Source organism: Hyalella azteca, unplaced genomic scaffold (genome assembly GCF_000764305.2).
Source record: "Hyalella azteca isolate HAZT.00-mixed unplaced genomic scaffold, Hazt_2.0.2 contig14855, whole genome shotgun sequence".
In the NCBI taxonomy this organism is placed as follows: domain Eukaryota; kingdom Metazoa; phylum Arthropoda; class Malacostraca; order Amphipoda; family Hyalellidae; genus Hyalella; species Hyalella azteca.
Genome location: NW_025944726.1, coordinates 1 through 25,866, shown reverse-complemented (window position 1 = coordinate 25,866; position 25,866 = coordinate 1). Strand labels below are relative to the sequence as shown.

Genomic DNA, 25,866 nt, shown 5'->3' with positions numbered 1-25,866 from the left:
CGTATGATTATGGGCCTCAAATTAAAACTGATTTAGATCGTGATCTTGGTGACAGCAAGATTATCAATCAGAAACAAGATCAGTATTGACTACCGTCTTAAAGTAGTGTTAATATCGAAGTATCGAAAGAGGATGGCAGTAATTATAATTCCAAAAATGATAAAATATAAATAATAACAGACTGATGTATTTAATCGACCGAGTATCTTATAGAATAAGAAACATGAAGTTTAGGGCTATAGGTATACTGGTATTGCAACAACTGCAAAAGATTGACAACGTATCGGCAAACATGCAGAGAAAATATGATGTTCTTCTGGAGTCTCGATAGGTGCTAGGAAAAACCAAAAATTTAATGGCTGAATCACCGGGAGTAGCGATTATTTAGAAGCCGCTGATGGTAAAATCAGTGCCACAATTCCACCCAAACATTTTTTCATATTAAGTGAAAATCGAATCAAATTAATTTATGGAGTCAAGTACGACTTAACCTTGAGAAGAGGTGACGACGCTAATGCCCCGTCCGAGGCTAGTGAGTACAAATAATCAAGAAAAAGTTTTCGATGTCGAAATTTATTTCAAACGACAAATCTGGAGAATGCCAGCTAACAAACATTGCGATGAAGATAAGATTAAATTGTATCGCCGTAAACACGATAAAATTCGAGTAACAATTGCATATTTCAATCGACAATTAGAATGGACAATTGTTGGACGTTGAATTAGAATAAACATTTTACTTTGGAACCAGGATGAGAAACTCAAAGACCACGTTATATCATTATTACACCTCAACTGCTAGAGATAATTTAAAACTTTCAAATGCACTATCTGAGCACTGAATATAAAAAATGCATTTTTTCAACCGAATAATGATAGGTATCCTGAGATAAAGTTGCAAATTAATTCTGATAATAATATGTATGTAGTAGTTCATCAAATGATGCAAGATCATGCATATCAGGCAAATTGTCCTGTTGCATACATACATTATTCGTTTTTACAACCTATTTTCATATTAGATATCTGTTGGAAAAAATAAATTTCAATTTTTGCGCACTGCCTTTCGCCAAATGGGTTTCCGTCACCCGTGGTGTATACTCATCTCAAGAAACTTAATTTTAAGAAAGATTAGTGTGACAACATGACCGTTGTGGGTTGTTCATTTTCATACTGTAGCAGCAAATCTGAGACAATAATGAAGGTATTCAAAGTTTTATTTGCTAAATTCCTTCCAAACATTAATTTACGTGCATAGTTTGCGCAAAATTCTGAATTCAGCTCGTTATTTAAGAATACAGATTCTATTGCTGTTGTTATGCGATCGTTTCTAGTTTATTAAAACAGTTGTGCGCAGTGTGCATCAGAGTACGTCAGTATATCACGCAATTTTTATGGTAGGCAGGCAGAGAATAAAGGGATGATTGTAGAACAGGAAACGCACTTGGACAACACATTCAATACGAACGGTGCAACGTTCCAGTATCCGATGGGGAATTTAAAGTTTTTGCTTCCACAACCGGCGTTTTTTGACCTACAAATTTTAGAACCTCTGTATATTTTCAAACAGAAGTCTAGTTTGAATGACGCCACAAGTTTCTATCCTCGCGAAGTAAAGGATCTTCTGGTTACTTGATGCTGGTTTGCCGGGTAAAGTCCATGAATTGGGAGTGCAACTGTATTTCGGTCAATCCGACAGGATGATGTGAGTAAGCATGCTTGTATGCGTAATTCCGATACAACTTATACCTGTGCAGTAAAGTTATATGAACATACTGGTATTCCTAGTATATAGTTCCCTACACTAGGGCTGACCTCAATGTTGTACGTGCGTTCAGGTTGTAGTCCCTGGATTGTGTGGCAGAAGTGGGCTGCACTGTCGCTGCACTCCGACTCTTGGACGTAGCGAAAGACTGTAGCCCCCGTGACGCGGTAGCCGCTGACCGCAGCCATGGGAGGACAAGGTTTCCTCCAACGCAGGCTGATGGAAGTGGACGTCGTGGAAGAGGTCAACTCCTCCACAGGCCCAGGAGCTAATGATAACCACGGAATGTTTGAATTAGAAGAGGTCTTCTAATTCAAAATTTTTAGCGCACTCTTACTATTTGCTTTGCTTGAAAACAATACTTCCAGAGTTGAGAAGGTAATATATCTAATAGAGTTCTATGCAGTGAATGATAACGGCGTCATCTTCATTTGTGACAGCTAGTGAGGAATTAAGAGGTAATGGATATGGATTCTCAATTATAGCAGTAAAAAGAGGCAGTCTCGCTCACCTTCGTCCGGCAGAGTCTTGAACACTTCACACTGCTTGCTGTCTCCTCCCTCGTTGTATGCGTACACGCAAACCTCGTACTCAGTGTACGCCTGCAGCTGCGTCAGTTGCAATTCAGCAGTGCTCAGATTACGGAAACGTTGAACATTTTCGACATCATTGGAGGCACAACCGGCTCTTCCCGTCATCTGAGGAAAGCAGGCATAAAATTGTGAAACTTGCGGTATGCATGAGGTCGTTCCTGGAGCAGCTCTATACCCCCACCCCCGCATTCGTACGTAACTTTTACGGCCACGTGTACGTGGGTGTCGGGGCATCATTAGGAACTGTGGCTGCATCATTAGTGAGATAAGAGTGATAGCTTCTCTTCCTAATATGAGAATTTTTTCGAATTTGATGTGTGATTTTGAACTTGCTTGAATAAAGTTATATGAAGATGTTGGAAATTGTTTTCGATGTTTCAGTTATTTTCAGTTATTTGTTTCAGTTATTTGTTTTCTATGTTTCAGTTATCAGTGTTCTCGGGACCAACGTGCAAGACGGTCATTACCATCTCAAATGATGGCGACATACTCCTGCCTTTCGCCCAAGCCTAATGACAGTGTCCCACATGAGCGGCTGTTGCGTAAATTGAAGTCTTTGGGGATTGAGAGTAATGTACTCAAATGGATCAGAGATTTTCTAGTAGGGAGGCGACAACGAGTCAGTATTAATGGGTCCGTATCAGAATTGAGGCTGAGTAGGGGGGTTGGCCCCCCGCGGCAATTGACGGTGGCTCAACTCTTCTCTGTGCTGCATTATCCAAGTCTTCTGGATTGAAAGCCAAACAATCACAAGTGCGCGTCACTACGAATTGGTTGCTGTGCTCTCAAAGTGCCCCTGTTCCTACCATTTATGTTACATTTGAGTGTAATACAATATACTCGTGTTTTCGCTCCCTCCGCTCCTTCTATTACTATGCCTTTTCCCTACGGGACTTTTCTACAAAGAGAGGGGCAGTAACCCTCATCAATACCTCGACTTCCATCTTACTCATCACGTCACCATACATCATCATCGTCATCAAACCATATCATCAACCATGAAAACCACCTCCCTAGTCACCAGCAACACATAACGAACGCGAGCTCCGACGATACTTCCGACGAAAGTCTTTGAAACTCCGACAATACTTGCTCAAGTGTCATCTCCGTCACAAACCTTGCATGCCTGAAACTGTTCAATTGTGCTTAATTTAATAGTGAGTTAATGAATATTACCTGGGCCTGTGTTTCAACATTCTGTTTTAGTGACGCTTGAGATGGAAAGTAATACTGTCATCATTAGCGACATTAATTAACATTATTAAAAATAACCATAGTCAGTCATCAACCGAAATATTTATCACTGAACAAGGGCCAATGGCCATTACAATTTTCTGGTGGATTAGAGACCTATTCAAGCATCTCTAGCTTCACAGCATTAGGTATACAGGCGAACTGGGAAAGTAGGAATACGGACTGAAGCTCTCGATGAAAGGCCGTAGACTCTTCAAAAGTACTCGACTACCTGAGAAGGGAAAAAGTGAATAACAAACCACCCTTATAATAAACAACGCTACCTTGACACTTTCGTTGCGAAATGTGCGCAATACGAAAGTGTATGCATGAAAGGCATACTTTCGGATGCCTTGACAAACATTTGACAACGACCCCATGAAAGACGGAACAATTCACATTTAGGCACACTAACTACTATACATATTCAATCACTTCATTTCCGCTGAATATTTCCCCAGATGCACTGACACCTTCCGCCCGAAACTTAGCACGACATCAAGTGCAAAATTGCGAACCAATTTATTGTTAATTAAACGTTCACAGCAGGCCAAAAACAAAATACTAAACACCAGATTGTAAGAACACTTCACCATTCACCACACTCACAAACCTAGACAATACATTTTTTGGCAACATAGAAGGACACACTGCTTTAGCCTCATTCCTCGAAGCACTCGCCATGCACACATCTAAACGATAGATTACAGACATAATACTCCGTAAAGTGACGACTGAGATGCCCTTTCGTGCAAAGCCTCACCCTGCAGCGATATCATGACACGGCGATGAGAATGCAGAAACAGTGACTTTAGGTAACTTGCAGTAACGATGATCTGCGATCCCCAGGTAACTTCCGATGCATACAACCTTATTCAGCAGAACTCATGGGACTCTAGAAGGTTTCGGTGTTAAATATGATGCATAATTCCCAAATGCTCTGGAGGGACTCGACTTCCATTCTCTTTGTCTTATTAGAATCGGGAGCCCCTAAACACTACTCCAGACTGCGCTCCAACAATTCGCACATGCCCTATTGCATTCTGTCTAGCGCATTCTTATTCTTTAGAGGCCCAACTAGTGCACTTACTCTGGTCTTGGGCCTAATGTACTAATTTTTACATGGCGGATCAATTTATTAAAATATTTATTTATATTCTATTTTGTTCATACGAGTATGGTTCGGTTCAAAAAAAAATCATTATATCAATGACACCAGAAGGCAAATGCCTGACGAAGAGATTCAATCATAGTCTCATTTACTCTGAAAACGTCCTAACTTCGAAAAGCCTCACCTGAGAGCTAGGGTTGCACTGCCCCAGCACTCAGCACGGACCACCGTCAGCACAGGCACCTTCATCTTTCGGATGCAAGTCCTGGGGGGAAGGGAGGAAAGCGTTACCTGATAGATAACAAGCCGCTCCTGACTTGATCTCCTGACTTAGCTAAAGATACGTTAGATTATTGTCGGTGTTTTGGCGATGAAATGACTCGTTTGAGAATACAGGCCATGCATAATACATTCATACATGTATAAATTGCTGCTTTACATGTATATGCAATGTAATGCGTTTATCATTATAGCAAAGATCGGTATAAAAATGCTGACCAGCTTTGAGAAATCAGCCGGGATGTTGAGAGCAGCCTTGCACCAATAATTTTGAACGTCCATTAGCTCTGGATGGAGCGTCTAGAATCCATTAAGTCCACAAATCCATTTCCGAATGAGGTTGTCCGTGGCCAACTACAACATTCTATTTTATACATGTAAAGATATACTGACAAATTGCGGAAGCGAATAGTCCAGGTACCTATGTCTGTCCACCAGTAAACGCTATATCGAAGCATCACTTAATTTGTACTCGGACCAGAGCTCGATCTGTGCCCAACTTTCCTCGTGCCCTCGCACTGCGTCCAATCTTCATAGTTGAATGAAACCTGCCTGGGATCTTCATACCACTTATCAAATAAGCCTTCCGTACTAGCTGGATGGCGTGCTCATACCTAAAATACCAGAAAAAGACTAATTTCTTAGAAAAAACAATCATTCCGTTAAAATACCTTACCAGCATTTACTGCCAGATTCTAGGCTTGGAACGCAGAGTATAATAAAAAAATCCATCATCCATTCGGGGCATTAGCTGTTCGCCCGAAATTAATTCTTTTCCGGTATCCTAAGTATGAGCATACCGGCAATCTGGTGCGGAATGCCTATTTGATATGAGGTATGGTGGTGCCCGGCAGGTTTCATGCAACAATTCAGGAGAGCTATGAAGATTGGTCGCGGTGCTAGGGCACTGCGAACAATCAGACAGAGTACAGATCGAACGCTTGTACCAGTAAAAATTAAGTGATGGAAACGTAGTCTGTCTTTCAAGGCTTACGACCTGCTAAGGTGATAGACAAGAATTTTTTGAAGCTACGGTATTGTAGGTAGAGATTATGTTAGGCCAACTTATGAACAGTGTAAAGGTAACTTACGGCTGCAGACCCTGACTGCAGGTTGTCACACTGATGTCCACACCTCGCGCCTTTCTCGCGGAACAAAGAGGTTTCCCGGATTCTGACGTGGGCAAATTTGCAGAAGTTAATTATTTAATTTATAAGTTGGAATATGTCATGGGAAATCTTAATTGATTTTTAGGATGGATATAATTATCTTCGCAACCACCAGCTACTGTAATATAACAGCTCCCGTAAGTCTGATATATGATGTCAGAAAAGATTATATCTTTAAACATACTATAAGTGTTATAAACTAAAAATTAAGTACGAAAATGCTATGATAACGTCAGGTAAGTCAAGTTTTTAGGGCTTTTATTAGGATTTCAAGAAGGAAATTTAAAAGTAGATTTAAAAGTAAATATTAGGAAAGAACACACATAGAACCCTGGAAAATATACGACAAGATAAAACTTTTCCTGGTTGTTTCATATGTCAAATAAATTCTTACTTCTGTTATTCTCTGAAGTTTNCACTCACTCAATTTATGGCACGTGTCCGTGACGTTGTGCAGCTCGTGACATGGTAAACACACGTGTTCCATGCCGGGCACGGAGCACCGGCACAAGGGGGCGTCACAGCGGGACTGCAGCCTCCCTACAGCAGGAAATGATCCATGCTAATTAGGAATTTTGCTGAGCCTCTTAGGCACCGCTTATTCTAACAAGGCTTCCTGCGGTATCGGGAGCAATGTTATCAGTTGCGAAGACACTAGGATAATATTATTTGAACTTCAGAATTATCATTAAAGATGGCATGAATGATAGTCTCTACAGGATCGATGACCGATGACTAACATAAGGGAATGTTATTTCGATGTTGTTGTTGGTTGGTGCCGAGAAAATATACCTGTGGAAGGGCCCCTTCTCATTATACCGATAACAGGGAGGGATACAAAAAGGATATAAAACGGAACTACACTTCAGCCTTCAATTCCTTGGATGGGAGCAGAGACGAGCGGAGAGTCGGCCTCTGCAGTTAGGCCTGACCCGCAATGTTCGCCGGTATCCCGGTCAGCGGTGCAGGCTGAGGTGACCCAGCGACGAAAACGCGGCAGAGATTGGGTTCTTTTGTCGTGAAGTTTTCGTGATTACATAATCAGATTTGTTCTTATGTCAATTTCGTTCTCGAACTATTGTTAAAACGATTATTGTCGTTACGAAGTATCGTTATTCTAAGCTGCTATCTTTTGCTATCATTTTGGGATTGAATACATTAACTCTTCATAATATGTAGTTGTTACATTCTTTTCACAAAATCCTGAATAGCTCAAGCTTGTCAATTATGCTATTTATAATTCAGATATTTTTTAGTTAATATGTCAGATATTATTAGATATGTCAGATATTAATTATTAATTAATTTAATAATAATTAATTAAATTTTAATATTAATTAATATGTCAGATATTAAGATATTATTAATTAATATGACGTCGTCGCAATGAAACTGGTTTGATGCACAGCTTCCTGTGGACCGGATGATAATAAAAGGTCACGAAACTGGTTTGATGAAAATGACTGGTTTCCACTGAGAAGTGGAAATTATATAAGGGAAGAATTATATCGTAGAATTATAGCAGGATCGGCATTGCACCGCGCGGAGAGTGGGAGGCAAAGGGCGCCGCACTGCAGCTCCTCTGCGGTGCAGGATACTGCAATAGTGAAAAAGGAATTTGGAATGGAACGAATTGCTATTCACCATCAAAGTTGTGCTCTGAAATTGAAATGGTACTTCTTTATTTTTTGGTAATACGGAATTACCAAACAATTTCCAAATAATATAGTAAAGAAGTTCCATGGCTGAATTTTATTCCCGTAAGGAAAATGCAAAATTAGCCATGGCATGTTGCCAGTTATGTACTCATAAGTTATCTGTGTAACCCTGCAAACCACGCTAACCGTTAATAAACCCAGACTACACCCGATTAATCTGAGAGCGATAATCTAAATCAACATTAAAATCAAAACTTTTATAGCTTGTTGATCTTTTATTAATTTATTTGATGTTCTAATCTTTCTAATCATATTATTATATCGTAAGTATTATCGAGAATTTTTCCACAAATAAAAAACTGCAATAAACTTAGACATTATAAAAGGCATCAGCGACTGACTATATAGCCTTCGCCAGTCCGATCTGATATCGCGTTTGTCGGTCTATCTAAAGCATTTTAATGTCTGAGGGAAAAACTTATGCAGGAAATGATTTAGAACTGAAGATATTAAAACATTTAAGGACATCACCCCGAAAGAACAGATAAAGATTGATGTAGTGCGCGATCTCTCTGACCTGCTGGTTCTGTCGTGACGGCTGTCGCCATAGCAGCAGAGCATGCGTGGTCGGCGTCAGCGGTGCAGCTCTGTACCTGCGAGTCATGAGACGTTTGTATTACCACAACTGAACATATGATACGAATTTAAAAGGAAAATATGTGACACAAATTTATTCCGTGAGACGAAATCATTGCAGTAAAATTTAAGATTTGAGATTGCGTTAGAATTAGTAAGAAACGAAGAGACTTTATTGAAGGATTCTTGCCTAATTTCACAAGTGAGTTATTTAGTATCACTAAAGTATTAGATACCAAAGCTATAATTTACAGGTTGAATTATTAAACGGTGACGAAGTAAGAAGTAGTCTTCAAGGAGATGAAGTTCCAAAATACAGTGGTCATGTTTATGAAATTGAAAAACTTCTCACATGAAGAAAGTGAAATTGTAATTTAAGTAAAAAGGTTATGATAACCCATCATGGACTCCAGAAGTTCATCACACATTAATAATATAATAATAATAATAGCGGTTTCAGCGTTTATTAGGCCGTAGGCCTGTCGCCGATTCCTAACATCGCAAAACATTCACAGCTTGTTGCGGTCTCGAACTCGCAACTCACTGCTTCAAATTTCCTGCGCTAATCTTGGTACTCTGATCTGAACTTTAACCACTGGACCACCCATTGAGTTGAACTCATGTCGCGTTGAACACATATCGAGTTGAACTCATTTCGAGTTGAACTCATCGAGTTGCACTCATGTCACGTTGAACTCATATGATTGAACTCATGTCGAGTTGAACTCATATCGAGTTGAACTCATTTCGAGTTGAGCTCATATCGAGTTGAACTCATAATTTTAACACACTTCAAGTTCAAAACGAACAGATGCTAAAATTAAGATATTTGAGTTATTTTATTTATTAAAATTATATGATTAACAAAAAACGAAACAAGATAAAAACAAAATGCAACAGAAAAATGTATTGAACAAGATTCCTACGAAGATGTTAAATAAGTTTATGAGCTTCTAATTGAACCTCCTAACAAAATGGTTGAAGAAACTAAACAATTAAGGTTCGCTCAGAAAGATGCTCGTAATTAGCTGTAAACAATCAGTCATGCAGGAAGATTGGCTCCAGGTTATCCAGACTCTAAAAATTTTGGTCCATTAGCCACGGCATTTTAAAGTCGTGCAATCAAGCCTGGATCTGCGTACGATAAAACGTACGGCATAAAATTTGACGTGGAGAATTCTAAGGTATGAGATACAATCGTAGACATTCAAATTAATGATTGATGAATGGGTGATGATGCTCTTAGCGGGGCTGTTCGGTTATGGGTGCTACTAGTAAAACAAAACCAAACCCTGAAAACCGGGTAGAAAAAGATGTCAGAAATTACCTGCTAATTATAACACAGACTGAGGTTCATTTCAGGTCGGGTTGGACAAGAAAAACATGAGGACTTAAACATTACAAATTCATCAATCTACTGAATAAAGCGACATAGAAGGGAAAATATTGTCATGAAGTTACTACAATTAGAAGTGTAAGCTCTCCTTAGAGGGATCAAACCATAGGACAAAGGACAGGTACTTCAAAATCTGGTTCAAAACTTTCATTGATCATATAAGGAATAATTGTAATACCTTCAACCGGTAGTGATATTTTGCAAGATATTATTTATTATTCGACTTTCTGCAAGTTGGATACACAGGAATTCTCACACGAACTTCATAAACGAAATTTACTAAATAATCATTGTCAGGGAACGTGGGTTCGAAATATATGCAAAACAACGTCAAGTAGGCAGGTCGCATTTATAAACTATGATAAACGTTACAGGCTAAAGGTAGAAGGAATACGAGAAAGTCTAACAGATAATGGTATAAAGTGAAAATAAAAACTCGTGGACAAGGTTCAGTCCTTAAACCTGCTCAAGATACAAGCCTAAATTAATATCGATGCAATTATATTGATTTGTCATTAGTTCTATTATCCAAGCAAAATTGCAAACATCTATAGTTTTATCAAAAGAAATGCAGAGACACATATATTGCATTTGCCTGTAAGCTAACCTGCTCAGTGTGGGAGAATAGGGGCGGCAATTTTATTCAGGAGACCAAGCACTGAGCAAAGTGACGGAATTGAAGAAAAAGTCTATGACAGAAATGTGGACGGACCCCTTACTATCATGATGATAAACGTCAACATTTTGTGTTGAAAAATTAAATCACAAAACAAAGTTATTACCGACAAAATGACCTTCATTTATACACACTTTACAGCTGCAATGAAATGTGATAAAAATGAATTTCATGAACTGGCATTGGAAGGGACTGGACATGTATCGTTCTACCCGAATATCGACGAAACAAATAATAAATTTTATTAGGAATTTTTGGGCGATATAAACGTAAGGACAATCCCGACCGGATGCCACAAGATGGCGTGTATAAACAAGTAGGGTAACATGGGGCAGCGAGCCCACTGCGGGTCACGGGCCCATAGCGGGTTTCTCGCTAAGAATGGCAGATATTGGTCCGTGTTCTCTACCGCCGGTCGACAGTTTCACTGGGATGAAGTCTACGGATTTATGTTTTGCTAAGACCTTGCCAAAAGTTGATTTCAGTCAACACTAATGAGCCAAAAGTTGATGAGTTTTTATGATGTTGGCTGAAATCACTATTAGGTACGAATTCCCTGCACATAATATCTGGATTATGGACGAAACTGGAACGAAGTTTTTCTCTGATCAACTATATATATTTTTTCTAGTCAAGGATACATTTTTTCGTGTCAAGGACGAATTTTTTATCACAAGGATATATTTTTCAAGTCAAGGATATACATTTTTATGTCAATGAAATATTTTTCTTCACGTCAGTGATAGATTTTTTAAGCCAAGAGTATATTTTTTCAGGATAATGATATTATTTTTTGAGTTGTTAATAAATGAATGAATGTCATATTTTTTATTACATTGTTCTTATTTTTAACTGTAAAGTGTTATTTTATCATTTTTAAACGAAAAAATATGCAATTGTGGTGAAGGGACCATAGGTGGGCGCCTTGCCCCAAGCCCATGGGCCCATTGCCCCAGGGGTGGGGCAATGGGCCCATTTTGACGCTTTTTACAAAATAGTGTTTCATTAAAAATTGAATAACTCTATAGGCGTCCAATTCACATCATACATTCCTCATTAGTTGTACCTTTAAACAAAACAAAGACCCACCTCATATCAATTAAAACTTCATCAAAAATTTAGTTTAAAAAAAGTGGGGGGCGCGCTGCCCCATGTTGCCCTACATTAAAATATGCTCAAGGAATTGATTGATATTATGGCAAATACCAATGTACGATTTAATATGCTATAGCTACTCAATATCCTCAATTAAAAGTTTATTTGAACAAACACAACAACGTGCATACTCTCTTAGGCTTTGGCGCCTGTGTCCTGGAAGGTGAGGGAGAACATGTCAGTACGAATGTAGTAAATATAATGTCTGTTAAAACGTAATCACTGCTGTAAAATAAATGGATACATCAATATGGTTATTAATGTATACAATAACTTGAATACATTTTTCCCTAACATCCCCCATGGCATAAAAATATACAGTATTTTGGCCAACTAATTTATATTTAATCTCCTAATTCGGTTAACAGATAAAAATATAATTATATTTGAATAGTCGAGGCGAAAAAAGAACATTTAGATTGCTCTTATGATCAAGACATTACGATTATTTTTAGATAAATTAATTATTAAAATAGAGAGCACACAATGGAGCGGAACTGTTCAAATCAACTGAAAAAATTGACACTCATGATTATCGGCATCAAATTCGCAAACTTAACGACAGCAAGGTTATTAATCAGAATCAAGATCAGTTTCCACTAACATCTCAAAGTAGTCTTCATATCAAAGGAACGAAAGAGGATTGTAGTAATTATAATTCCGAATATGATATATAAAAAAAATAATAACAGAAGTGAGTATTTGTTCGACCGAGTATCTTGTAGAATAAGAAACGCGGAAATTGAGGATTATAGTTATACTGGTATTGCAACAACTTTAAAGGTAAAAACGTATTTGCAAGCCGCGTTGAAAATACCTGCATGTTCTTCTGGAGTCGTGATAGTTACTAAAAAAGCAAAAAACGAATAGCTGAATCAAAAAAAGAAGCGATTATTTAGGAACCGGTGATGGTTAATTCAGTGCCACAATTCCACCCGAACATTTTTTCATATTAAGTTAAAATCGCAACAAATTAATTTATGGAGTCAAATACCACTTAACCTCGAGTACAGGTGACGATGCTAATGCCCCGCCCAAATAAAAATTAAGGGTGGAGCACCGATGATTATAGGTGGCAATAGTAGATTATAGGTGGTATAACGGTGGGTGGCCAGATCTGCCAAAAATCGACAATAAAACACCAATAAATCGAAAGGATGGCGATTATAGGTGGGAGTCATCGATGAATCATCGATGATTTATAGGGTCTGAAACATCTATGGCTCATTGCAGACAAATCTCTTGTGAGCCACCGATAACCGTTTGCCCAAACTGCACAGTGCACGAAGGTATTTGACAATGTAATAATTTATCCAACGTAGAAAGGTGTTTTTATGTTGCAGGTCATTCGAGATTAAGACGAAACCATGACTTGTGCTTGGCGTTCTGACGTTCGTTCGGTGTTCTGAGACGAGACGTTCGGTGTGCTTAGCATTTAAGATTAAGTTCTGTTAAGAAAATTTAGCGAAAATTTAGCGTGAATTCAGTAGGTACGAGTAAACCTGACAAATAGAAGCAAGGTGTTCACAAATTTTCCAAACCAAAGTGAAGCCACTGGGCATGTATCAGACTGCTTCTGATATAAATTGTCCGCAGAACAATGGAAAATTTTTGTCGCAAAAAATAGTTTATCAAAAGATGACAGCGAATCCAATTTTTTATGTTCACATGAGATATTGAGTAAATTTATTATGAATTTTGCGTATACGCCCATTGGCTGTGTTGGAAATATTGCGATCAATTCAGACTAATTATTGAATCATTAAGTATAAATTGTATGGATCGATTAAGTGTGTTATATAATATTGACAATATTCTCCAATCGCCCCATTTATCTAAACTCTAAAGCCACGTCGACGTAGTCTGTAGAGGCAAGGCATCTCTAAAGCACAGCGGCTCGGCGGCTTCCAAGCACAGCGATCAGTCGAGTAAGCACACGTTCACACGAGTTGGGTTTACGGGAGTCGGCGTTGAGCTTCCTTCTAAAAATCTTACTAATCTTTTCTATGACCTGCTTACTACTAATCTTTACCATGTCCTGCTTGAAATATGTGCTTTCCGGGTTATTTTCTCGTCAAAGAAGTATCATTTTTACGCAGAGGGGTACCAATAAAAATTCGTCTTTCTATCGCTTACTTCGATAGTGGAATTTAATTATTTAGGGAAATTTGCTTATACAGTCCGATAATTATTACGATTTTAAGTCAAAATTATACTAGAGTGGTCCTGGTATCTTTTGGACGCAAAAGATTAAAGATTATGCAAGAGAAAAATAGTGACATGAAGTGGAGCAGGTAATTCACGCCTGAAATTTCAAAATAATCGAGTGATATCAATTACATTTTAAAAGTGGCCATCGGTGACTCATCAATGTGCCACTGGTGCCAATGGGTAGTTATTTGCGGAAGAAGAGCTTTACGGGTAGGGGGGCCATAGGCAGGTTATAGGTGTGGTAAAGGTGGTGCACGCCACCCTTAATTCACTGTATAAATCATAGCTGCTCCACCTATGGCGTCCGCCTATAGCCATCTTAAAAACATAGGTGCTCCACTCTTAATTTTTATTTGGGCGTCCGAGGCTAGTGATAATATCCGAATAATCAAGAAAAAGTTCTCGATGTCGGGATTACTTTCAAACGACTAATTTGGAGAACGTCATCTCATACACTTTCCGGAGAAGATCATATTGTATTGCCACAATGAAAATTAAATTTAATCAAATGCATATTTAAATCGATAATTATAATAAACAATTGTTAGACTTTGAATCAGAATAAACGTTGGACTTTGATACTAAGTTCAGGAACAAAAAGGCCACGTTATATCATCTTAATACTTCAAACTGCTAGAGATAAATCACTGATTTTAAATATACTGATTTAGCAGTGATAGCAAAAAATGCATTTTTTTCATCTGAATGAAAGGTATACTGGGCAAAACTTGACTTAGAACTGACGATTAAACTGGTTTGCAAAACGTCTGCTCATTAGAGAAACGCTGAATTTTTGGGCTATTTTATTCGCTTTAAAATTCTCGAAAACTTGTCAAAGTGGTTACATCGATTGCGATATGCTCTCTGCAGAGCTTCAATAAATGTGATGTGATACTTATAATATTAGTCATACATTTTTGTTGATCAATAAGGACGAGCACATCTGCTCTGAAAATTATTTAAAATTTTTGAATGAATCATGCAGTGTAAGTAACGGAAGTAATGCAAGCTCTGGTTAATTCATGCTGATTAGCTCGGAAATTAACGGTGCTGCATTGGGAGTGCAACAAGTCCGGTCAATTGGGCAGACTGATTGTTGCCAGTATGCTAGTGTGCGTAATTCCTATACTACACATACATGTAAATTTATATGAATACCCAGGGGGAGCATGAAAATCTTTCCTCGTAATCAATAGTTAAAAAAATCAGCAGAAAAAAAACAGCCACAAAATCCTTTTTCTTTGAGTGATTGACATACGAGGGCGAGAACTGCCCTTATCGGTATTCGATAATTTCAGATTCTATTCAAATTTTTTCTGTATTTTTCATTGACCCTCTCATTTCCCCCGAGCATCATCACAATGATGTTCCGCCGCCTTATCCCTAGTACCTACGCAGTTCTCTACACTGAGCCTGACCTCAATGTTGTACGTGCGTTCAGGTTTTAGTTCCTTGATGGTGTGGCAGAAGTGGGCTGCGCTGTCGCTGCACTCCGACGCCTGGACGTAGTGAAGGTCGCGGTCGCCGCTGATGGTGGTGACGCGGTAGCCGCTGATGGCGGCCCTGGGAGGACAAGGTTTCCTCCACCGCAGGCTGATGGAAGTGGACGTCGTGGAAGAGGTCAACTCCTCCACAGGCTCAGGAGCTGATGATAACCACGGAGTGTTTGAATTAGAAGAGGAGTCATGAAGTTTTGAGCACACTCTTGCTATTTGCTTTGCTTGAAAAATACCTCCAGAGATAAAAAGGTATCATGTTTAATAGATTTATATGTAGTAAATGACAACGGCGTCATCTTCATTTGTGACAGCGAGTGAGGAATTTAGATATAATGGCAATGGAGTTTTAATTATAGCAGTAAAGAGAGGCAGTTTCGCTCACCTTTGTCCGGCAGAGTCTGAAACACTTCACAGTTCTTGTTTTCTCCTCCTTCGTTGTACGCGTACACGCACACCTCGTACTCAGTGTACGCCTGCAGCTGCGTCAGCTCCCGTTTAGCCGTGGTAAAATTTTGAAAATATTGAACAGCTTCGGGTTTCTTTGGGGCACAGTCTTCTCTTGGTTTCATCTGCGTGAAGTATGCATAAATTATGACATTGAAACATGTAACAGTTCTTAAAATCCTTGCAGTAGCAGGTAGTTTTTCACATATTATGAAAATCTGCGTATAAATGAGATTCGTTACCAAACATTCATGGTATAAGATTTAAATCGTAAGTTGAACGATTTTTGGCGTAAGATGTTATGTTCCGGATGACTGAATCGCTTAAATTTTTATAGTACAAGTATTTTCAATTTGTTTTATTATTACTTGCATATATCTCTATCCTAAACAATGGTCACAAGTCTCAATGTGCAGGTGGCCCAGTGTTTAAAGTTCAGAGTAATAATGGAGCAGAGAGGTGCGGGTTCGATTCCAGCTCTGTGCGCCAGTTTCTGGTCAGAATCGGCGAGGAGGCCGGGCAGTTAAGCAAAGGAAATTTGAAGCAGTGAGTTGCGAGATCAAAACGGCAACAAGCTGTGGATGTTCTGCAATGTTATGAGTGGGCTACAGACCTACGGCCTAGTAAGCGCTGAAACCGCAATATTATTATCATTATATAACTGAATTATTCCAATCTTATTTGTTAGTACTTACTGCCAGAGTTACGTTGAAAAATTGCTGCCTTCGCCACGTCCAATAAACGCTGGCGGAGGTCACGGCAGGCGTGACAGTCAAGCGGGGGACGTCGGCTGCCAGGGGTAAAATTGCAGTTAATGTGGCGTTGGCACCGGGGAAACGCGGGAATATCCACCGCACTGACGTTCTTAGGCCAGAGCAATTTCAGGAGCCGCCATTATAAACCGAAGAAAAATTACCGTGTAAATGAATTCGGAAATTGATACAGAGGCACAGGTATCCATTAATGGGGGAATTTTTGGGTCATAAGTTAAGTGATTACTCTTATGACAACGCGACGATAATCTCACTATCACTATGGACTGAGTCTAGTACTTTGAATGTCCCTATGTTAGGAAAAATCATTTTCCTAACATAAAAATATCATGATGATACAACCCAAATAAAAATTAAAAGTGGCGCATCGATGATTATAGGTGGCGATGGTAGATTATAGGTGGCGTAACGGTGGGTGGCCACGCCAGCCAGAAATCACCATTGAAACGCTGATAAATTGAGACGATGCGCGAGCATAAGTGGCACTCATCGATTAATCATCGATGATTTATAGGGTGCTATTCATCGATGGCTTGGTGCAGTTTCACCACGCGTGGCCATCTCAATTGAGCAATAGCCACCAATGAAATAGTGTTCGAAGTTTGAATTGTTAAATATTTTAACATCTGTATAAATCATGAAGAAAAAGTGTGGATATACGATAGATAATTGCGTAAATACATAACGCGATGATTCTTTTCTTTAGGACGACAGTGAGTTTATTTCAATTTTGGTGTTCACATGATTACTATATAATCTATTCTGCGATTTTATTAAGATACTACGCTCTACGACGCATTTTATTCCAGAACGAAATTAGAAGCAAAATTCTTTTATTTTATTTCAGGTACGAAGTTATCACGCCATAAATAAACTGTTCGCTATCAAAAAAATCCTTAGAGAAAATGAACCAGCAAGAACTCGAAGATAAATCATAGATTGTATCACCATTTAAATGGCTAATTTAATGCTTAGGAAATATAGTGCAATATAGTTGACCTCATCAGGTTAGAAATAAAATAGTTATTCACTGATTTGCTCAATAGTTGCGCAAGGCAAGCACTCTCTGAAATATTTAGCAACGGTTTTCCAATGCATCAATAATTTTGTCTCATTCATAAACGGGCAGTTAGAATAAAATAAAATATATGAGATGGCGCTGAAGCAATAGGCCCATATGGCCTGTTAAAGTCTAAGGCTTCGGAGCATCTTGTCACTTAGGCTCCTCCAGCGGACCTATTAATATTCAAATTTAGGTCCCATAAGAATTGAGGGAGCTAAAAGCTGATTATTTGCCCAAGCTAGCTTTTTTAAGATTCAATCAGGAACGAAACGACGCAAAAATATGTGGTAATCCCTACCGGGGCATATTGTTATCAAATGACACTAATTTAAATTTGATGCAAATTCCTACAGAATGGGGAAGTTCGGAGTAGAAGATTTTGTGAGTTCGCTGGTGAGTTAGGAGGAATGTCTATTGGGTACAACTAATTGTTAGTTCGAATTAGCTGTTTGATCATCAGAGACAATGGAAGTTAACTTGGTATCACCTAAAGATTTTTCACGGTTTTGTAAAAGTCTTATATGCATTATGTTATGAAATGATAAAATTATTATGCTTCTACTTGAGTGTTTAATTTGACATCAATACGTAGTCTTCTCAGTACCGAGGCATTTGCCTATAGCTATATTATAGCAACAATTTCGCCGCTTAAATCCGCTGATTATTCCTTATCTAGTGTGTCTAAGATGATTCTTTGACGTTCCTTCACATCCATTGCTCCGAAAATTACTTGAAGGATGCAATAATTTTTGTATAACTAGCATTTTGAAATTTACTCAATTTTACAGCTTGAAATCAATGTAAAATGTTCATTATATAACATGATTTCAATAAAGCTAAAGCAGGTTCTCTTTTGACTACTTTGGGCAGTGCCTCGCTTGACTTCAGAGTTCAGATTGTAGTTAATCAGGCCCGCCTTACTTCGGCAGACCTTCCCACACCCCTCATATCTGCACACCCAGTCATTCATTCTTCTAACATTCCTATCCATTCTTGCCACATTTGCATCCCAAGCGTACTCATGCCCTTTCTGACAATCCCACTCATACAAATGTTCCATGCGTTCTTTCACCATGCCTTTCCATCCCTCCCTATCTCTGCTCAGCCGCTCCACATCCGTCCATTCCACTCCCGCTTCCTTCAACATCCTCTTCCAATACAAGACATTCTTCCTCTTACGCCCTTTCATCTTCCCGAAACCTTCCAACCTCTCATACCATCCTAGCACCATCGCTTTCGTCAGCCTCTCATTTCCCATTCTCATAACATGTCCGACTCGCTCCAACACACGCTTCTCAATCTTCCATCTCACACTCTTTACACTCAAGCGCTTCCTCACATCCCACATGTTCACCCCTCTCGCTTGCATTTGCCTCAAAGGCTGGCCATTCCGATCACTCCACACATATCTATAACACTTATCCATCCACTTTAGCAGCCGATTCATATCCTTTACATACCACACCCTCGCCTCACAATCATACAGCAGACTACTCTCCACACAAGTCTCCACCACCCTCGCCTGACACTTCTTAGACATTCTCGACCCTTTCAGCCACCCTTTCACTCTCCACCACAGATTACCAGCCCTCTTGATCCTGTTAGTCACATCCACTTCCAAACTCACCCAGCTCCCAAGTACTCTGATTTCACCCCCCTCTTCTGTCCCAAACTCAACACCTCCTCTTTCTCCTCATTGTTTCGTTCCTCCCACTGATTCATCACTTCTTTCACTGCTCTCACACCATTCTCGATATCACTCTTCACACCCACAATCGTAGTGTCATCCGCAAACAAAGCCATGGACACTCTCACTCTCACACACTCACTACTCCCCTTCTCCCATACATTCTCTCCAGCAAACGAACCCCCTGGCACCCATCTCCACGTCATCCCAAACTCTTCACCCCCGCTTCTCAGGATCGAAAATATCTTCGAACAATATAAAGAATTGTCAGATAATCTATCATTGTAGTATAATACAATTGTAATAAATCTATACGTCTCCACTTATTCTATGTATCACTCCCTGTAAAATTATAGGATCGCAATTAGCTCCTGTCCTTGGGCAGCGCACCAGTGAAAGTACCCTCCACTACACAGCGTATCTTCGCTAAAGTCTTTGCAACTCCGACGATACTTGCTCAAGTGTCATCTCCGTCACAAACCTTGCATGCCTGAAAATGTTCAATTGTGCTTAATTTAATAGTGAGTTAATGAATATTACCTGGGCCTGTGTTTCAACATTCTGTTTTAGTGACGCTTGAGATGGAAAGTAATACTGTCATCATTAGCGACATTATTTAACATTATTAAAAATAACCATAGTCAGTCATCAACCGAAATATTTATCACTGAACAAGGGCCAATGGCCATTACAATTTTCTGGTGGATTAGAGACCTATTCAAGCATCTCTAGCTTCACAGCATTAGGTATACTGGCGAACTGGGAAAGTAGGAATACGGACTGAAGCTCTCGATGAAAGGCCGTAGACTCTTCAAAAGTACTCGACTACCTGAGAAGGGAAAAAGTGAATAACAAACCACCCTTATAATAAACAACGCTACCTTGACACTTTCGTTGCGAAATGTGCGCAATACGAAAGTGTATGCATGAAAGGCATACTTTCGGATGCCTTGACAAACATTTGACAACGACCCCATGAAAGACGGAACAATTCACATTTAGGCACACTAACTACTATACATATTCAATCACTTCATTTCCGCTGAATATTTCCCCAGATGCACTGACACCTTCCGCCCGAAACTTAGCACGACATCAAGTGCAAAATTGCGAACCAATTTATTGTTAATTAAACGTTCACAGCAGGCCAAAAACAAAATACTAAACACCAGATTGTAAGAACACTTCACCATTCACCACACTCACAAACCTAGACAATACATTTTTTGGCAACATAGAAGGACACACTGCTTTAGCCTCATTCCTCGAAGCACTCGCCATGCACACATCTAAACGATAGATTACAGACATAATACTCCGTAAAGTGACGACTGAGATGCCCTTTCGTGCAAAGCCTCACCCTGCAGCGATATCATGACACGGCGATGAGAATGCAGAAACAGTGACTTTAGGTAACTTGCAGTAACGATGATCTGCGATCCCCAGGTAACTTCCGATGCATACAACCTTATTCAGCAGAACTCATGGGACTCTAGAAGGTTTCGGTGTTAAATATGATGCATAATTCCCAAATGCTCTGGAGGGACTCGACTTCCATTCTCTTTGTCTTATTAGAATCGGGAGCCCCTAAACACTACTCCAGACTGCGCTCCAACAATTCGCACATGCCCTATTGCATTCTGTCTAGCGCATTCTTATTCTTTAGAGGCCCAACTAGTGCACTTACTCTGGTCTTGGGCCTAATGTACTAATTTTTACATGGCGGATCAATTTATTAAAATATTTATTTATATTCTATTTTGTTCATACGAGTATGGTTCGGTTCAAAAAAAAATCATTATATCAATGACACCAGAAGGCAAATGCCTGACGAAGAGATTCAATCATAGTCTCATTTACTCTGAAAACGTCCTAACTTCGAAAAGCCTCACCTGAGAGCTAGGGTTGCACTGCCCCAGCACTCAGCACGGACCACCGTCAGCACAGGCACCTTCATCTTTCGGATGCAAGTCCTGGGGGGAAGGGAGGAAAGCGTTACCTGATAGATAACAAGCCGCTCCTGACTTGATCTCCTGACTTAGCTAAAGATACGTTAGATTATTGTCGGTGTTTTGGCGATGAAATGACTCGTTTGAGAATACAGGCCATGCATAATACATTCATTCGAGATCTGCGGTTGGCATCTCGACCCCAAATCGTCAAGCAAGCGAGCCTGCTGTCGCTCCAGCCCGTATTCAAGTCGCTGCTTTGGATGCGCTCACTGCTGGTCCTTCGCATTCAGCAAGTTGGGCTGTGCTCATGAACAATGTAGGTCTTGAACCAATTGACTACAACCTACATGATTGAAGTTGAAAAATTTTCCACTTTCGAGTGAGTATATTTTGAAGTGAATTTTATAGGTAAAAATTATGAATGTATTCTAATGAATTTAATATGGGAGGCTACCTAACAATCTAGGGCTGTTTTTATCGCTCAATGCGGAGATGCTCAGAAATTGAATACGAAGTATCGAGGGGAATACGAAGGGTATTTGCTTATTCAATTATAAGAAGTTAAGAAAAGGAATATGCTCTCATCAATATAGGGTTGGCGTGGCCACATAAGATTTAAAAAAGTTGCTACTAGCGTGTCCGAATGTATTGGACATCCCATATTTTTTTGGATGCCACAACATTCTGTATTTGTGTCCTCAAATTATAGTCATTTCTAAGCGATGTATTTACTCGCGTGGTGATTATACAGAGACATTTTTGGCATTAGTCATACTTTAATTTTCTTGTGTTAGAAAAAACACCGTTATAAGAATCATTTTTGTAGTGTGCGACGTCCGGTATGACTTTTATTCATATGGTTCATCTACTTGTATACCAAAAGTATAGTCGCAATTCCGTACATATTGTAGATCTTTTTCGGGAGCTTATTCAATAAAGCATAGTTTGGTTGACTTCTTTAATTCCTAAAATTACAATAATTTACATTTTTGATGACTTTCCCAAGGCTGAGGCTTCCATCATGTTGATGCAAAGACTGTATTAACTGTGGGCTTGGAATTTTTTTTGAAAACTGTTGCTAGATAATATAATCATCGTACACTCAGTTAAGTTATGCTCCCGGTAACACCTAGTCTAGATTACGAACTATCGTTTCTGTTATGAATGTCATTTCTCCTGTGTATATATTGACTTTATACGGTATAACTTGAATGGAATACGAATTTCATTTCATAGATGATGCATCTAAATCTGGGTCATCTGAATATGAAGCCTTGATTTGTGCCTATCATCTACGATATGAACATTATAGTCCCTTCATGTTTATTCTTTTATAAAAATATTCATGCTCGGGAGAAATGTGACATTAATATGGCAGCCGATAGTTCATAATCAATGCTAGGTGCTACCGAGGGCATTTTTTAAAAATTATTCCGAGAGGTGGCCATCGATGGCGCATCGATGCGCCACCGCCTCTAATGAGTAGTTATTGGTGGAAGAAGAGTTTTTAGGGTAGGGTGGCCATTGGCAGGTTATAGGTGGAACATAGACCGGACACGTCATCGATGCCGCATCGATGCGCCATCGGTGCTCCACCTATGATTTCCACCTATAGCCACCGATTATCATCGATGCGCCACCTAAAATTTTTATTTGGGAATGTAGGTTCTGTATAGAATTAATAGTTCACTTTCTTGCCTGTGATGGAAAACTAGCTCAAGGCTACAGTTCTCATGAGCGAGGCAGTGAAGGCATGAATCATTCTAAACCCACTGTTATGGAAAACTATTTCCGTATTTATTCATGCTAATAATATTTTTTGATTATGTTCACTTTCCAATTTCAAATCAGTCATTTAATACATCAAGACTTCCACTGAGTCTGATGAAACTAAAGTCTGATATGAGCCATCATCTCAATGACAACGACAGTGAACGCCAGTGAACAGCAGCAGTCATTTGATCAGTATTAATTAAATTACTGATATGACTTCCTCGTGTTCATATCCAACTGTCAGAAAAAGTTATTATTGAAAATGAATAACATAAATGACCCATCAAAACTAACACAAATAAGTTCAAATCATACACATCACAGGTGTAAACTATCTGAAATATTCTTTAACAACCCTCACTACACTTACACAGACAGAGAAACAGTCTTGGCATAAAACTTCATAACGTACGGTTTTAGATCCCAGATAACAGCAAGCAAACACGTATAGAACGTAGTTTGAGGACGAATTAATAAATGACTAAAGCAAAGAATTTCATGGAAAGTTAGGGGATAAGAGTTTAGAAAGTTAGGAAAGTGGCTTGACGCATTGTAGTGTGTTTAACAAGTGTTTGTTTCGAGACGGTGTGACCGAGTTTGCTTACATCGAACAATGGCGAGCTTATTGCTAGGTAAATTCCATGACAGGAGGAATTCGGCTTTTAGGCTTAGGGCAAACTGTGCGCGGTTGCTAAGAATAAAAAGGAACATAATTGCGCGCCAGAGATGATCTTCTGAAGTCATGGTTATATAAGCAAGCACGGTCTACAGTGGAAACTCATAAGCATTACTTTCGGCAGGTATATACTTTTTGTATATCCTTATATGGTACTTCCTCGTGGATGTATACGAACAACACTAGGTTATTAGCAGAAGTGCGTAAGCCTCAACCACATATATGAAGTTTGTTATTCACCAGAGTTGGGAGGGAAGTTAGTCAGTCAGAATGTCAGTAGAGTTACTCACGTGGTCGGTTTGCACAGCCGTCCTCGTCGCTGCCGCCGACGGTGTGGCAGTCGTTGTATCCGTCACACCGATCCCGCTCGCGTATGCAGCTGCCAGTTTCGGCGCACTTGAACTGATCAGAGCGGCACACGCCTGCAATCACGAGTAATGAGAAAGGTTATGTTAAGACCATAAATGAGAAAATGGTAACACGGAAGATAAATCTTTGGAGATCACGAAGTAATCTGTTGTTATACTGAATAACATAAATGGCCCATCAGAACTAACACTAGTAAGTTCAAATCATTCACATCTCAGTTGTAAACTATCTGAAATATTCTTTAAAAACACTCCTCTCAATTTCATGCTGTTTTATCAGTCTACCTTACTATATACTGCTACTTCCAGATATTCGGCACAATTATTTTCTATAATCAGGGTTTCTAAAAGAATTTAGAAATGGTCTTGGATTTGCTATTCATGATGTTAAATTAATGTTCATTCTATTATTTCAGCAGATTTCAAGAAGTGACGTAATATGTGAACCCCATGACGTAACTAGTGGCGCAATAAGCGAAGTCCAAGACTTAACAAGTGACACAATACATATGTGACACTTGTTAACTTTAATCTAACATTATATGTTTGTGCGACTCTGTCAGTTAATTAATATACATGTTTCTTACAACTAATTTTATTTGAACCTCGGCACGCAAGACCATTACACACACTTGGTCATCATATTAATTTAATACCTACGCCGACTCATTATGCGATGACACACACACTTACTGACTCATTACATCAGCCGTGTACTCACAATGCTTCTCATCACTCCAGTCCCTGCAGTCGTTATAGCCGTCGCATTCATTACGCTTGTGGATGCATCTGCCGTTGCCACACACGAAATGGTCGCCGGTGCAGCCTGCGATAAGTTAAGGAAATCGTGAATATTGGGCTACTTAATTAATATAAATAACTAATTTTATGAAGGGTGATCGGGTACGCGATTAGAGGGAGAATGTATAGGAGGTAAGAATGTGATGTAAGGGTTGTTTATAACATTGCATCAGAGATGTAGAAAAGTCTCAATATGCAGTGGGTTCAGCGGGCCCAAAACTTCCTATGGAAAGAAAATCTAGGCCCCAAAAGAGGTTAAATTCGACAACTCGACTTTAGTCACAGCATGCTTGGGAAACATTGAAAATAATTCGATAGCGAAACGTTGTAATTGAATGTAATTGAGGGATAATTATATTTATTAATTTTGTTATTCGTGAAAATAATTGAATGTTAAGAGCAGAAGCAGATCCCAATATTAACTCGAAATAAAAAACAGTAGAATTGCGCGGAAGCGTTTGACTCAACAGGAAACTCACAGTCGCGCTCGTCGCTGTCGTCGCCACAGTCCTCGTCTCCGTTGCACCGCCGCGTGTCGGGTATGCAGCGGCCGGTGTCGGCGCACTTGAACTGATCAGAGCGGCACACGCCTGCAATCACAAGTAATGAGAAAGGTTACGTTAAGACCATAATTGAGAAAATGGTAACACGGAAGATAAATCTTTGGAGATCACGAAGTAATCACTTGTTATTCTGACATGTATTTTATGCTGTGTTATCAATCTTTCTTACTATATACTGCTTCTTCCAGATGTTCAGCTCAATTATTTTCTATAATCAGGGTTTCTAAAACAATTTAGAAATTGTCTCGGATTTGCTATACATTGTGTCCCAAAAAAAAACGATACCCAACTTTGAATGGCTGTAACTCAAAAAGTAATAGAGTTAAAAAATTTTGGAAGGTCAGGATTTGTTTCCTATGTTTTTCTCCATCTCTCCACCAAAAAT

The 25,866-nt window shown here is 39.2% G+C and overlaps 1 protein-coding gene across 1 annotated transcript in view; it reads right to left on the bottom strand.

The window, feature by feature from the left end:
• Window positions 1-25,508, bottom strand: part of LOC108664623 — a gene marked incomplete at its 5' end in the record, with an annotated part of 30,957 nt that extends 5,449 nt beyond the window's left edge. The window contains 13 exons of the mRNA XM_018151248.1: window positions 1,816-2,033; window positions 2,277-2,463; window positions 3,448-3,490; window positions 4,887-4,967; window positions 6,073-6,154; window positions 6,574-6,690; window positions 8,386-8,461; window positions 15,301-15,527; window positions 15,764-15,950; window positions 16,521-16,615; window positions 24,040-24,171; window positions 24,839-24,943; window positions 25,398-25,508. Of these exons, the coding sequence (XP_018006737.1) occupies window positions 1,816-2,033; window positions 2,277-2,463; window positions 3,448-3,490; window positions 4,887-4,967; window positions 6,073-6,154; window positions 6,574-6,690; window positions 8,386-8,461; window positions 15,301-15,527; window positions 15,764-15,950; window positions 16,521-16,615; window positions 24,040-24,171; window positions 24,839-24,943; window positions 25,398-25,508 (1,661 nt within the window). The remainder of the gene's footprint in view (window positions 1-1,815; window positions 2,034-2,276; window positions 2,464-3,447; window positions 3,491-4,886; window positions 4,968-6,072; window positions 6,155-6,573; window positions 6,691-8,385; window positions 8,462-15,300; window positions 15,528-15,763; window positions 15,951-16,520; window positions 16,616-24,039; window positions 24,172-24,838; window positions 24,944-25,397) is intronic.
• Between the last annotated feature and the right edge of the window lie 358 nt (window positions 25,509-25,866).